This window comes from Meleagris gallopavo, chromosome Z, assembly GCF_000146605.3.
Source record: "Meleagris gallopavo isolate NT-WF06-2002-E0010 breed Aviagen turkey brand Nicholas breeding stock chromosome Z, Turkey_5.1, whole genome shotgun sequence".
NCBI classification, from domain to species: Eukaryota; Metazoa; Chordata; class Aves; order Galliformes; family Phasianidae; genus Meleagris; species Meleagris gallopavo.
The window spans coordinates 63,481,637-63,494,592 of record NC_015041.2 but is presented as its reverse complement, the minus strand read 5'-3'; the positions used below and the strand labels follow the sequence as shown (position 1 = coordinate 63,494,592).

Sequence of the window (12,956 nt, the reverse complement as noted above, 5' to 3'; positions counted from 1 at the left end):
TTTTAACTAACAACTTGAATTTTCAGGCCTTTGATCACGATTAAGTTAGTCAAAGCAGCTTCATATCAGAGTTTAAAGTTGTTTTACTCTGACAGCTCCATCCCCGACTTTTCAAGAAATGTATGTGAGGGAAAAACAAACCAAATAAAATAGTATAGAGAGGATGCAGAAGTTAGCTCATGAGCATGGAACACCTTCACAGCTGGGTCAGATAGGGCATCTTAGAGAAGAGAAAATAGAGAACCAACAGTGAGCACCAGTAGCATCAGGTGATGGTAGGCAAGAGCACTGGCGTGGAGCAGAGACAGCTTCTGCTGACCGGGAGGAAAATAAAAGTTTTTCTATACTTATACATCATCCAAGTGTAGGAGTGAGAAGCTATTGCCAGAGACCATCACACCGATGAATGTGGGCTGCAAACAAGAACCAAGTCAGACACAAATGCAGATCTTAATGGTCAGAGGCAAAATGTACAGCTGCTACATGGAAGGCAAAACTGCACATTCCTTCCCTTCAAAGCAGGAACAATTAAAATATTAGATCCAGATCTTCCAGCTGAATATTGTGCATTCATGCTCTTTAAAAGCCTTGCTCTTGAAGACAGGAAATGGCGAGCCTTTTCTGGAGCAGCTCTCTAGTGAACAGAAATCCAGCAGAAGGCAGAATAAATACACAATGAGCTGTAATAAGTATTCTGTGTGGTCAGGGAGGAATTGACATGGGTCCATGCTTGGCCATGTTTCCTAAGAGCGTGGTACTGCCTGAAGCAAGATTGCTTCGTTATTTAAAACAAAACGAAAGCCAACAAAACACACTGCATTTATCATCTCTGACAACCACTTAGCATTTGTTGAGCTTTCCAAGCTGAAGTTGACTCACAAAGGTTCAGAAGACCCCATTTACAGTAAATCACATGCAGATAAAAATGCAGGGTTCTAGGTTTTCACCATTCCTTCACCACTGCTGTATTTACATCAGGTCTGTCCTCAGGTGGCCCCACCTCCCAGCAGGAATCTCCCTAGCACTGGAGCAGGGCAGGCACTGGCTTTGTCCCTGGGCACTGCGCAAACTTCCAAGGAAGGGTTTCTCCCAGAATACAAGCCAAACAACTGGTCTGCAAACTTCTGCTTGTCCCACCCTGTCATATCTATCACTGCTCAGAAGGGTTTGGTGGTTATGTCTTTAATCACCTCATCTACCCGCCTGGGCTGGCAGTTCCAACCTTTATCTGCTGCACAGGTACCCAGTGCTCTATGGCAGCCAGTAGCCAGGCAGTGGCAACCTCCTGTCACATGCATTCGCTTAAACAGCACTTTTCAGACTTTCCCTGTTTTGCTTCACAAGCAGTTCTGATCACTTCATTGATTGTATTAACAGAACTGAAAGCCACCTCTCCCTAGGAATACTTCAGTTTGCTTTACGGAGGAGAATGTGCCAAAACCCACTGTGTTCCAAATGCAACTCTATTAATATTTTTCATCTAATTAGAGTGAAAATGAAACTGGAGGAAGACAAACAGTTGGCAGCAATCACAAGCACTGCTGTATCACGGACATCATTACCAAGGCACATTTACAGCTCTCACTCCTTCCCAACAAGATCCACTGTCACGTCCAGAAGCACTCTTATCCATGATTTCAGGCTGCACAGCATCTCCACGTTAAGGGCACATTCCATTGCCACGCCAATAGCAAGCATGACGGGTCCTGTGGCATTTGGGAACTGGCAGGTGGAGGCTGTTCCTCCTTCAGGATCAAGGAATCGTCAGGCCCCTGGGGAGGTGCAATCTGGCTCAAGTACACCCAGCGGAGCCTTCAAGTGGGTGGCTGTCCTCCTCCCACAAGGGATTGCCCACAGTAGCTGCAGGGCTTGCAGCCAGCCCACTCACCTAGGTCATTGTTATTCATCATGGCATTGGATGCGCGGAGCCGGGGACCTTGCTGAGCGAAATGGTACCCAAACTTCAGCAGCGTGGTGTTTTTTTCCAGCATGTTCGCAATTTCCATTTCTACATTGTTGCCCAAAGGCTGGCTCTTTTGAAAACAGAGAAAAGAAAAGCAAGTGAGGACAGACGTGCTTCCATTCCTGCTGCACAGTGCTGCGAGTTCCTCTTCACCACAGCCTTCAGCTGCCACCAGCTGGCCAGGGGATGGAGCAGATAGTTCTGCTTCTCCCTTACTATTGCTACTCCTTCTAATAGAGTTCATATATTTTATTGTCACAGGAAACTTTGTGGATGCCCCATCCGTAGAGGTGTTCAAGGCCAGATTGATGGGGCCCTGGGCAGCCTGGGCTGCTATGGAATGTGGAGGTTGGTGGTCCTATACATGTGGCAGCGGGGTTGGAGATTCGTCATCCTTGAGGTCCCTTCCAACCCTGGCCGTTCTGTGAGAAACTTGCACACATTTTTGTCCCCTCTGCCTGGAGACTCCCAGTCACTGTCACATTGCTCAGGCTCAAGATGAGCAGTTATATCTGCTCTTGGTCCGTTTGGCATTTCTGACTCGGAGCTGGCCTGGTCTGGTACAACCAACTCTTCCAGCAGACACCTTCAGGTTCTGCCCAAAGACTATTTGTTGAACAGACCTGCAGCTAAGAGGTAGTTAGGGATTCCATAGTTTTGATCTCACAGTCACCCAACCCAGAGCTCCTCATGGCTCAGCAGCTTTATTTCCATCCCCTACGTTTCTTCAGAAGACAAATCTGCCAAGACATCAATACCACAGCGCACTCCACAGCCCTCTTGATCTGTACCTGCTCTTTTCCTGCACTGCAGCAAATACTTGTTTTACTGATCATTATTAATTGGGCTTCCAGCTAAACTAAATGCTCAGAGCCCAGCATGAGGTCGGGCAGGTGTGTAACTGCACTTCCAGACCAGCACTGGGAATGCAGAAACCTGCTTTGTTAAAGCTGCTGAAGGTAGTAGCAGCACAAATGAGGAGCTAAAACCTCCCCAAAACAAAGTGGCAGCAGCAGAAGGCAGTCACCCTCCCCTCTGAGCAGCGACTCGACTTCCTGCTAGCAGGATGCTGTCACTTGACCAGAGCTTCTGCTTCTGCTTTACCTGGTTGTCGATTCGGAGCTCTATGAGGGATGTGTTACTCTGGAGTGCTTCAACAAGAGCCAGGATGCCAGACCCAGAGATAAAGTTTGACTCCACATTCAGGCTCTTCAGCGTGTTATTCACCTTCAGCATTTCTGCCAGTGCCTGCAGGCAGAAGCAGTTGGGAAGAGCTGGCACGACACAGGGAGGGTCAGAGTGCTCTGGAGCAGCTAGGGTTGGCTCCCCTCTTCCCGGGAGGATACCTGGAAGAGCCGGTATGCTCTGTGGTGTCACTGCCACCACAAGGGAGAGTTCTGTGAAAGATGAAGGGAATTCCCTCTAATTCTGAGGGAATTCTTGAACCTGAGCGTGCTGGAGGCCACAGCAATGCCTTGTATGCAGAAATGTTCAGACCCATCCCAAGAAAGGACAGCCCCCGCCTGTGATAGCCCTGCTTCTTGTCCATCCCTCTTCCAAAGTCAGCACGGTGGCTTTGGAAAACCTTCAACCTGCCCAAGCTTTCCTCCCCGTGACACTACAGCCATACTGCCACCGGCTGCAAGTCTCGCCCACCTCACTCTGAAAACACCTTGTCCAAGAACAAGCCCTGCTGCAGCTCTACCACGAGTAGCCTACACAGCACAGCGCCATACTTACAAAAGCAACGGGATCGTTGCTCCTCGTCCCAACTATGCTGAACTTCTTTACGTAAGTGTTAGTCTTCAGTGCTTCAGCACAGGCTTTTAAAGTTGGAATGGGAATATTCTGTGAAAAGGAATGCAGAGGACCTGTGTGAGGTCATGAAACATATGCAGTACATTTAAACTATATTCCAAAATTCTTACTATGATCAACTCACTAGGCACCCTGAAGCAATTTAGGCAGGGATTGATAAGTGCTCTTGTAAGCTCTCTTGCTATAACTGCTATAACTATAAGGAGTGCGGTAATGTCTCTATCCTGTTCCCCACCCTGCCTTTGTTTGAAGTTTCTTTGCTGTTTAATTTAACCCTCCAGCAACTTAGATACATGTGAACTGAGACTCATGGAGACGTACATAGCTAGGATGCATAAGCCCACACAGCACTGCTCCTGTGCTTTCTAGATGAATGACACACTGAGCAACATCCAGACTACATTCCAGAAACTTTCCAACTGTGGGGGCCTGATCCAGAAAGATCTGAACTGATTTTCCCTCTAGTGCAAACTACAGTCATTTCTGACTGCTACAAACCAATATAAATGTTGCCATAAAACATTATTCAGACTAACATTTGCCATGGTAGGTCCCAGAACAGAAAGGAAATCCATGCTGCTTATTCTCAATTCATCCACAATCAGTAGTTTTTGCTTTATGAGTATTTTAGGCACCCTTTTCAGAATTTTCACTGGTTTAAAATTTTGAGCTGTAATGTCACACCATTGGATCCCACTATTTGGTGTCATCCATAGTCAAAGCCATTTGCAGTCAGCAGCTTTACCATCACCACCCAGTTTTATAAACTGTCCCAGAACCATATACCTAACACCAATATCATTTGTCTTCCTACCAGAACCCAAGGCTGGTGCCCTCCCAGACATTCATGGTTACTAGCCTGAACTGAATATGCAAAAGTAAAACCCTTTTCCTTACAGAAAGGTGCATACTGCACACACAAATGCTCTTGACATGCACATTCCTGCCACTTGAATACATCACGATTTCAGCAAACCCCATGGGCTGGGGGTAGTCAAGTCAGGAAGCAGGTAGAATGTACATATATTATGTACATATACATTCTACTTGTATATGTATGTGCCCAGGAGCCACACAAGGAGTGGTGCTGTGCCCTGGCCTGCTTTCTGCAAGACGTGGAGTCCCAAAGAAGGGACAGGTGGGAGATGGACTGTGTTACACAGTTCTTATTTTCATGGCAAGCATCAAGATTACAAAGCCATTTTCTTCTCACCACTTCGCCTTACAGAAAATTGTCTCTACCTTACGTTTACCAAATGCAGCTGACTAAACCATTAAAAGAACCCGGGACACTTGAAACCAGACAGGCTGGAGGCAGCTTTCTGCACCTGCCCCCAGTGCAGCTCAGCTCCTCCAGGCACCAGCTCAGCATCATTATCCCACAGTGGGCAGCAATTTCCCCTGCCCATAAGGTGGGAAGCACTGGGGTTTCTCATCTGGCCAAGTGCAGGATTATGGTATTGCCCCATGCAGCAAAGCAGGCTTAGTCTTTGGCCTCTGCATACCAAATGTATGGTGCTGTTAGAGAGGAGAGCAGGCAGGTGCACATACCATAATATTGTTAAGGTTGACCTCCTCAAGATCAGGGTCGTTGTTCTGTATTCGTTTCAGAGTTTCTTCCACGTCCGTGGAGTTTGGCTCCTCATCAGGAACTGGTTTGTACTTTGTGGGCTTTATCACACCTGCAAGTGAAAAGCAAGAAAGGGAAAATATAAGCATCCAGAGTGATTGGCATGTCCTCTTTAGGTGCATTTTTTTTCTCTGAAGAGCAGCACTGGAAGAGAGAAGTATGACCTGAGCAGCAGACATGAGATGAAAGACTGCACAAGCACTTACTAGCCTTGCAGACATTCATGTGCATCCAGGGATGCTGCCTGGCACTGGAGACAACCAGTTTGGGATGGTTGGCGTCTGCTGCCTTGTGCTCCTGGGGACCAGGGCCAGGTGACAGCAGACATGCCACCCATGTGGGCTGTGCACCCTCCTGGATGAGGCCAGGGCTGAGGAGTGCTGGTGGGAACAGAGCAAAGATGCAGCAGAGGCTGCACCAGCAATCAGATGCTTGCCAGTCTCAGCTGGTGGAGGACAGCCCTGTGCATGGCAGGGGGGTGGCAACTGCATGGGCTTTAAGGTCCTTTCCAACCAAAGCCATTCTAGGATACTTGATCCTACACACTCTTCAAACACCCATTTGAGAGCAGACCCATGTTAAGATGCACAAGGAGATGGCAAAGAAGGGACAGCCAGAGCACTGCAAGGTGTTCTGTCAGTGTTTTGCCTCCTCTTGCAAGTGATGTGCTTTACTTATGACATGAAGAAACTATTCTGGCTGGAATGCCTTCCCAGGAGATACCTTTTCTGCTCAACATGGACTAGTCTTCCAGCTGACCTCCCCAGGGGAGCTGCTGAACAGTCTCTGGGAGGAAGCACTTCCACTTATGTGTCTCCCCTGGCTGGGGCCAACCACTCTCACAGAAGAACACAGAAGAACCACTTCTCTGGCAAACTCCAGGAGATGGCAGACTGCAAAGGAAACGTCACCAGCTCAAGGCCGGACAGCTGTAGCAACCGTGCTCCATCCAAAGAGAAGGCCTTTGCTCACACATGAGCTGGCAGGGGTGGCAGGAGTCCACTGAAAATAAAAACCTAACCCCCAGCCTAAAAATAATTCCCACTTCACCTCTGCATCCAAGCTGGCAGGCAAATGCTGCAGCCTGCAAGGCATGCTGGATCACTTACTGTTAAGTCCTTCTTTGTTCACGATGGTGCTGCTACCCAGTGCCTCGTAGTACTGCTGGTTACTCATCAAGGTGTGCATGCCAAGGATGGCTAGAGATAAAATAAAAGGAGAACAAAATCTGTTGCAGGCTCCAGAGCCAGAAGGCTGACATGCCTGTGCAGCCCAAAACAGAGTCAGCAGCACAATGCATTTCTCTATGCTGGCACAGAACAACGTATGGAGGTGGGACCGAGCCCCCAGCTGTCACAGACACACAACAGGGCTCAAATGCTCTCTTGTTCATGGCAGTGCAGTTTGACTCACAGATGGCAGTTCAGCTGAGGATGGCAACTTGCAGTGTTTGTTTTCTCTGCCAGGCGCTCAAATTTTCCAGGGCGCCCAACTGCTAGGAAAAGCCATTTATTTGCAGGCTAAGCACTTGCACACATTGTTGGTCTGAAAACAGAGCCCCTCTACCCACCAGCACCTTGAGTATCGAGGCTGCAGGCAGGGAAAGGGTTGGCTATCACAGCCATGCACAGGCATTCAGGGCTGGAGTTTACACCAGCAGGTGACATGGAACTGTCGTGTGGCATTTACTGTGTCTTGCTCGAAGGCACTCAAACCAAAAGACGTCCTCCCACTTCTGCCTTCTCCAAACACCAAAGGCACAGGATCTCATCCAAGGCTTGTCAGGAGCCACCCAAAAGGACTATCCCACTGGGCTTGCCAAGAACAGGAGCCAATGCATCCTGGCTAACAATGAGCCCTGCAAGATAGGCAGGAGCTTTTTCACAGTCTTAGCAAACTTGGAAAAGCAGCACTGCCAATACTGAGCCTTCAGCACAGCTTGTATCATACCAGTCCTGCTGCCACTTCAAGCATCTTCTCCCCAGAAGTGCAGAACTAGGTACCACAGGCAGTATTTCTCTTTGAAAATAACTGCCTTGGAGATCTGGCACTCAGAAAGACAGCAGGGCTTTCTGGGACGTTAGGAGCACCGTGGAAAAGCAAAACAAAGAGAAGCAGGGCTCAGTCAGGGCATGCATATTGAAATCCCCAGTGCAGAAATGCTTTTCTGAACCAGAGCACGCTGTTGTTGGAAGATGTCTCGTTGGTGGGGTTATCCCATCTGCCTCACAGCAAGGAGGATACTGCTGGGTCTGGCTTCAAGGAAGCCGTGCTCGAGAAGAAAGCATGCAGAATTTTGTGAGCCTTGGTGGAGAGAAAGGAGAAACCAACAGGTCACAGATAAGCTCTGCTTCTCCCTGCTCAGCGTTGGTCTGTGCTCCTCATGAATCACATCGGGACGTGGGACTGAAAGTAACTCTAAATGTATGTTTCCTTTTTAATAAAGAACTAAATCCTGTCAAAACTGGTGACATTTACACAATCAGCAACGAGCTCAATAGCTGAGCTCCCATAAAAAAAGATAAAATAGCAGCTAAATAACTCAACCCCCAATTCACATGTAACTGTTTTACCAGCAATGTCACAGAGCTCCGCATCAGAGGCATTAGCAAGGGCTTCCTCCAGCTCCGGCTCCAGGGTCACACTTTCCAGAACAGGATCCATTGGCTTCTGCTTGGGGATCCAAGCTTTTCCTATAAATGCAAAGTGAGGTCACACTCAGCATAGCTGCAGCACCTGTCCCACAGCTGCAGGGCTGTGTTTTGCTGCTCCTGCCAGCGTGCTTTTGTGGGGTAGGAACTGCGTGGTGTAAAAGGCAATGGGGACAGCCAGACCGAGGAGAGAGTGATATGGAGGAGCAGCAGAGAGGAAGCGTTAGGCACTGACTGAAGCCCTCGTGCTGCTTGGGGGAAGAGGGAAACTGGGACGGGTGGTGGGTGGTGATTTTAGTTTGCTTTAGGATCTCGCTGCTCTTGTCTCTCAGCAGTAGGCAATAAATCACATTGATCTCTGCGCGCTGTGTCTGTTGACCCATGGCCGTAATTGGTGAGTGATCTCCCTGCTCTTATCTCAGTCCTTGAGCCTTTTTCCATCACATTTCCCTCCTCCCCCTCGTCCTGCTGAGGAGGAGGAGTAAGAGAGCTTCCCATCAGGGTGCAGATGGCACAGTCCTACCTCGACGTGCCGGAACCCACCTGCGTGCACCTCCCTGCTGGAGCTGGGTGCTTTTAACAGCTGTATCTGCCACAGCTGAGTGGCACTTTGTACAGGACCACGACTGTGACGCACAGCACTCAGAAAGCACAGCCTGACCTGGAAACTTCCCTTCTTCGAAGGCGGTGTCACCCATCAAACCACCCTTCTGCTGCCCCAAGGAAAAAAGAGAGCACTCTCCCTTCGCAGCCCTTGGGCTTTGCCCTGGCAGTGCGCATGTGCCGGGCAGGGGCCCTTCCTGTGCTCAGAGGGCTCTGGGAGGGCACGAGCAGTGGGGCAGGGCCTTAGCGGCCCTCCCGTCAGAGCCCAGCATTGCTGCACAGATAGCAAGTGCAAGGCCCGGCATGCCGGCTGAGCTATTTTCATCTTCTCTCTGAAACCAGAGCCAGAGACCGGAGGGGAGAAACAAAGATCCTGCTTGCAGGGGTGTGCAGGCACAGAGGAGCTAAATTTAGCCCCAGGGAAGGAGCAGCTGCACGGAGGGCTCTCCTGTGGCGAGATGGGGGTAGCAATAAGCAGGGAAATGGCTCATCTCCTCCCCTGCACCGCTGTCCTCACACAGGGCAAAGCTGCAGGCCGTGTGCCCATGCATCCCAGGGTGGCAGCAAGGGCCGGGAGCAGCCTGGCAGCTCGCAGACTGCATGTGCTATCAGGTCAAGAAATAGTAAACACCGGGCAAGCTCAGCTCTGCCAGCTCCTTTCACTGTAACCACCAGGGTTCAGTTTCAGGAAGCTTGCCCTCTGGCCATGCTGTACCACGCCGGTGCTGTGTCTGGCAGTGAAGCAGCTCTGTGCTCTGCAGCATGACTAGTGGGGGTAGTGATTAGTGGGCAGCTTCAGGGGAGGCTCACCACATGTTCATAGAATCATAGAATGGCCTGGGTTGAAAAGGACCTCAAGGATCATCTAGTTTCAACCCTCCTGCTGTCTGCAGGGTTGCCAACCACCGGACCAGGCTGCCCATGTTCACACAGTTGTGTTCTGGTTCCAGCAGAGAACAGCGTACCAACAACTCTTCTGCTGGGGGCAGGACTGTGTGCAGCAAAAGATGGCTGCTGTGAAGCGGCCAGAGCGCAGAGATGAGGACAGACCAGACCACATCCCGTGTCAGGTCACATTCACAATGCCAGCGGGAGCAGGGAAGTCATTTGGGTAATCAGATGATGGATGGAGGAGAGGAAAGAGATGAGGCAGAGCAGCACCCTGAGCCGAGGAGATGATGCTGCTGCAGGGATGGTGTGGGAAGCAGAGGCATGCAAGTTGTGGGAGACCAGAAAACGAGGCTGGGACTGCTATGACATGATGAAGACCAAAAGGAAATCATCAGGATCATCACATCTGAGCAGAGCTGTGCTGCTCCTCTGCACCAAGAGGAACTCAAGGTGCAAGGGGAACTCAAGGAACACAAGCAGCAGTGCTGAAGGCAAGAGCAGCGCCTGCAGGAGGAGGAGATAGTCCTGCTGTGCTTGCTCTGCAGGCTTCCCACCCACCCTGCCTTCACCACAGTGCAGTGGATGACCATACCTCTCTTTTCACCAGTGAAAGGCACCAAGTCCTCTCTGTCCTTAATGTCTTTTGCCTGCTGCTCTAGGTGGGCCATGAGTTCTTCCCTTTTGAACGGGCCGGTTGGTGGCTTTTGCGTCTGATCCCTCTGTCGGAGCCCTGCCGGCAGCAACGCATTCTGTGCACAGAAGGGAGGAACACGGATTATCCCTGCAGGCCAGGTCCATCATACTCCTGCCCTTCTCCTCCTCCCTCCTCGTGCCACATTTCTGCACCATTGCACACTTTGCTTCTCCTCGCACTACAGGCTCTCTCCATCCTGCCCTGCTGACTTCCATCCTATCGAAGACTTCAGCTCTACTGCAAGATCTCCATGCTGACAAGTGGATGCTTCTCTACAACAGCAACTACCACCTTTTCTCCAGGGGCTCTCAGCCACTCCTCCTGCCCTCTTCCCACACGCTTACTGCCTGCTGCCTTCTAAGCTCAGCGTCTCTTCTCTGTGCCTGCTCATGTGCCAGCCCCAACATGGAGGTGGAGGCTGTGCATGCCCCTGAGGATCATGTCCTCGTGTCCCATGAGGATCAGCTCAGGCAAACCCCCCACGTCTCTCACACAGAGGAATAGAGCTGCAGCGCTCTCTTTAGCCACTTGTGACCCTTCACACAACTACAGGCAAGGCCTGGCACTGAAGGTCACACCAGAAAGGCTATGCATGCAGTTCTGCTGCAGAATAAAGCCCCGAGAGCCTCAGCCCTCTTTCCAGGCTGCCTTCTCATTATTCAGCTGCATGGGCCACCATGGGAAGTTGCTTTGTGCCTGACACATAAGGCACGTAAGCACCTGCTTATATTTAAATATAGAACAGCCTTAATGCAATAAGTAAGACTGTTCCCAGATTTGGCACTAAGCATGTTCTTTAAAGCTTTGCCGGAGAGAAGTCACCTCTTATTTTTAAGACACCCAAGGTGATTTTCAACAAGATGCTCATTTTTCTTTGCCCACCTACATAACTGACTTTAATTTAAACCTATTGCAGTGAAAACCCTGCAAAGAACTAATAAGAAACAATTAGATACATCCAAGCCTGGTGCTGATCAGGCACAGTTTCTCAAGCTTTGTGCTTGCCAGGTGAGCCTACTAGCACACATGCATAATCCTAAAAGACAGCCTGACACCCCTTAATTATTCTTCTGCGTTGACATTTGCAATTAAAAATACTGATGATGCAATCAGCGCTACCCTTCGCTTCCCCCAGTAACACTGACTGCACATCACAGCAGCAATTTCTCACTTGGCAGTGTCCAGCCTCATCACTTGGTGCTGCCATAAGCCAGCAGCCCGCCAGCTGGCTGTGCACGTCCCCTGCCATGGGCACAGGACAGCTCTGCATCCACAAGGCTTCAGCTACTTGGCATTATGATGTCCAGTGTGTGTAATCATGCAGCTCTTGCCAAAGTCAGGAAGAGATAAAGCAAATGGCCCATCCTGCAGAACTTCGGGGTTTGCTTTTCTGCCTGTGTGCAGGGACATATCAACCACCTGGAGTCTGCTCTACAAACAAAACCCAGCCCATTAAACCCAAATGCCCCCTCCAAGGTGACTGTAGTTTCTGCAGGTTTCCCATGCATCAAGGCAGATCTTCCCAAAATACAAGGGTGTCAGGATGGTGCGAGAAGCCCAAACAGCCATGCAAAAAGTGGTGCAAAGCAACAACCGTGCAACAACAGGCAAGTTTTCTAACAGTCTGGTGATTAATTGCTGAGCCAGAAATCGGTACAGTGCTGTCACACTGAAGTGTGCATGCTGGGAACAGCACAGAACAAAGCCCCATACACAGCCAGTGCTGGCAGTGGCACAGCTGCTTCTGCTTCTCTAGGGCCAGCCTCCTTCATCCTTGCACCAAGTGCAGGCTCTGCAAAGGACTCGGTCGCAGAACAGGTCACTAGCACAGCTCATCTGCCCACAGCTACCTGGGATTTACCACTGAACAGATCTCATTTAAAAGCAACTTACATCAGGGTCCAGCTCTTCCAGTTCATTCTCCAACTTCCTGAGCTCCTCCTCCGTCAGGGTTCCGAGGATCTTGTCCTCATCCAGGTCCCGGTATTTCTCTAGCTCCTTTCTGTAAGACATCTTAGAGCAGTCTGGCAAATCTCACTCCTGCGCTGAAGCAGGACCTGAAATGCAAACACAGGGCATAGCACTGCCTGCATGAAACATGACCCGGCAGCCCTGCTGGCGGGGGAGTGCTGGCTATCGCAGAGTTGCACAAGATTTATGCTCTAAGCGTGGCTATCTCCAGAGCACAGATTGCTCAGGGCCCCCCGCCCATTTCCACGGTGCTGGACGCACCTCGTCCTGTGGACTCACAGTCTGAGCCCCCTCTGTGGGAACACTGCACAGCTGCACCCCAACACCCACCCTGTGGGCAGTGGCAGCGCTCCTCTGGAGCCCCCTGGCCACTTTCTGACTCAGACCTGCAGAAGATACTGAACTTATTTAAAGCAAGTTTTCCTTAGCAGGGCGGTTTCTCTACACAACTCGTAGGGCAGCTGTTGTTCCAGATAGGAGAATTATCTTTAGCTTGGCCACAAAAGGGCACATTAACACGTACAAGGCTTGACGGCAAGCCCTTAAATTTAGAGCCGTCATCTGCTCGGATGCTCAGCCTCCCCTGGCACGGCTGCAGTCCCCACATTCCTGACACTCAGCACCTGGGGCTGGAGAATGATGCCTCGCTCGTGGCCGTGCCAGCAGGCAGCTCATCTCCCACCCGGGGCGGCTCTCCCTGGCCCACACTGGGGAGTTATCATTACAGCATAAGAA

The 12,956-nt window shown here is 50.4% G+C and overlaps 1 protein-coding gene across 3 annotated transcripts in view; it reads right to left on the bottom strand.

The window, feature by feature from the left end:
• The window catches only part of TMOD1 (tropomodulin 1), a 13,863-nt gene extending 1,215 nt beyond the window's left edge, over nucleotides 1–12,648 (bottom strand). Inside the window, exons 1-9 of one of the 3 annotated variants that reach the window (XM_010726190.3) lie at nucleotides 12,552–12,648; nucleotides 12,144–12,307; nucleotides 10,149–10,305; nucleotides 7,985–8,104; nucleotides 6,521–6,610; nucleotides 5,333–5,463; nucleotides 3,704–3,811; nucleotides 3,068–3,211; nucleotides 1,889–2,033 (exon numbers count right to left, since the gene is read on the bottom strand). In XM_010726190.3, the coding sequence (XP_010724492.1) occupies nucleotides 1,889–2,033; nucleotides 3,068–3,211; nucleotides 3,704–3,811; nucleotides 5,333–5,463; nucleotides 6,521–6,610; nucleotides 7,985–8,104; nucleotides 10,149–10,305; nucleotides 12,144–12,263 (1,015 nt within the window). In that variant the 5' untranslated portion in view covers nucleotides 12,264–12,307; nucleotides 12,552–12,648. The other 2 variants (XM_010726191.3, XM_019610712.2) reach the window with 2 other exon arrangements.
• Between the last annotated feature and the right edge of the window lie 308 nt (nucleotides 12,649–12,956).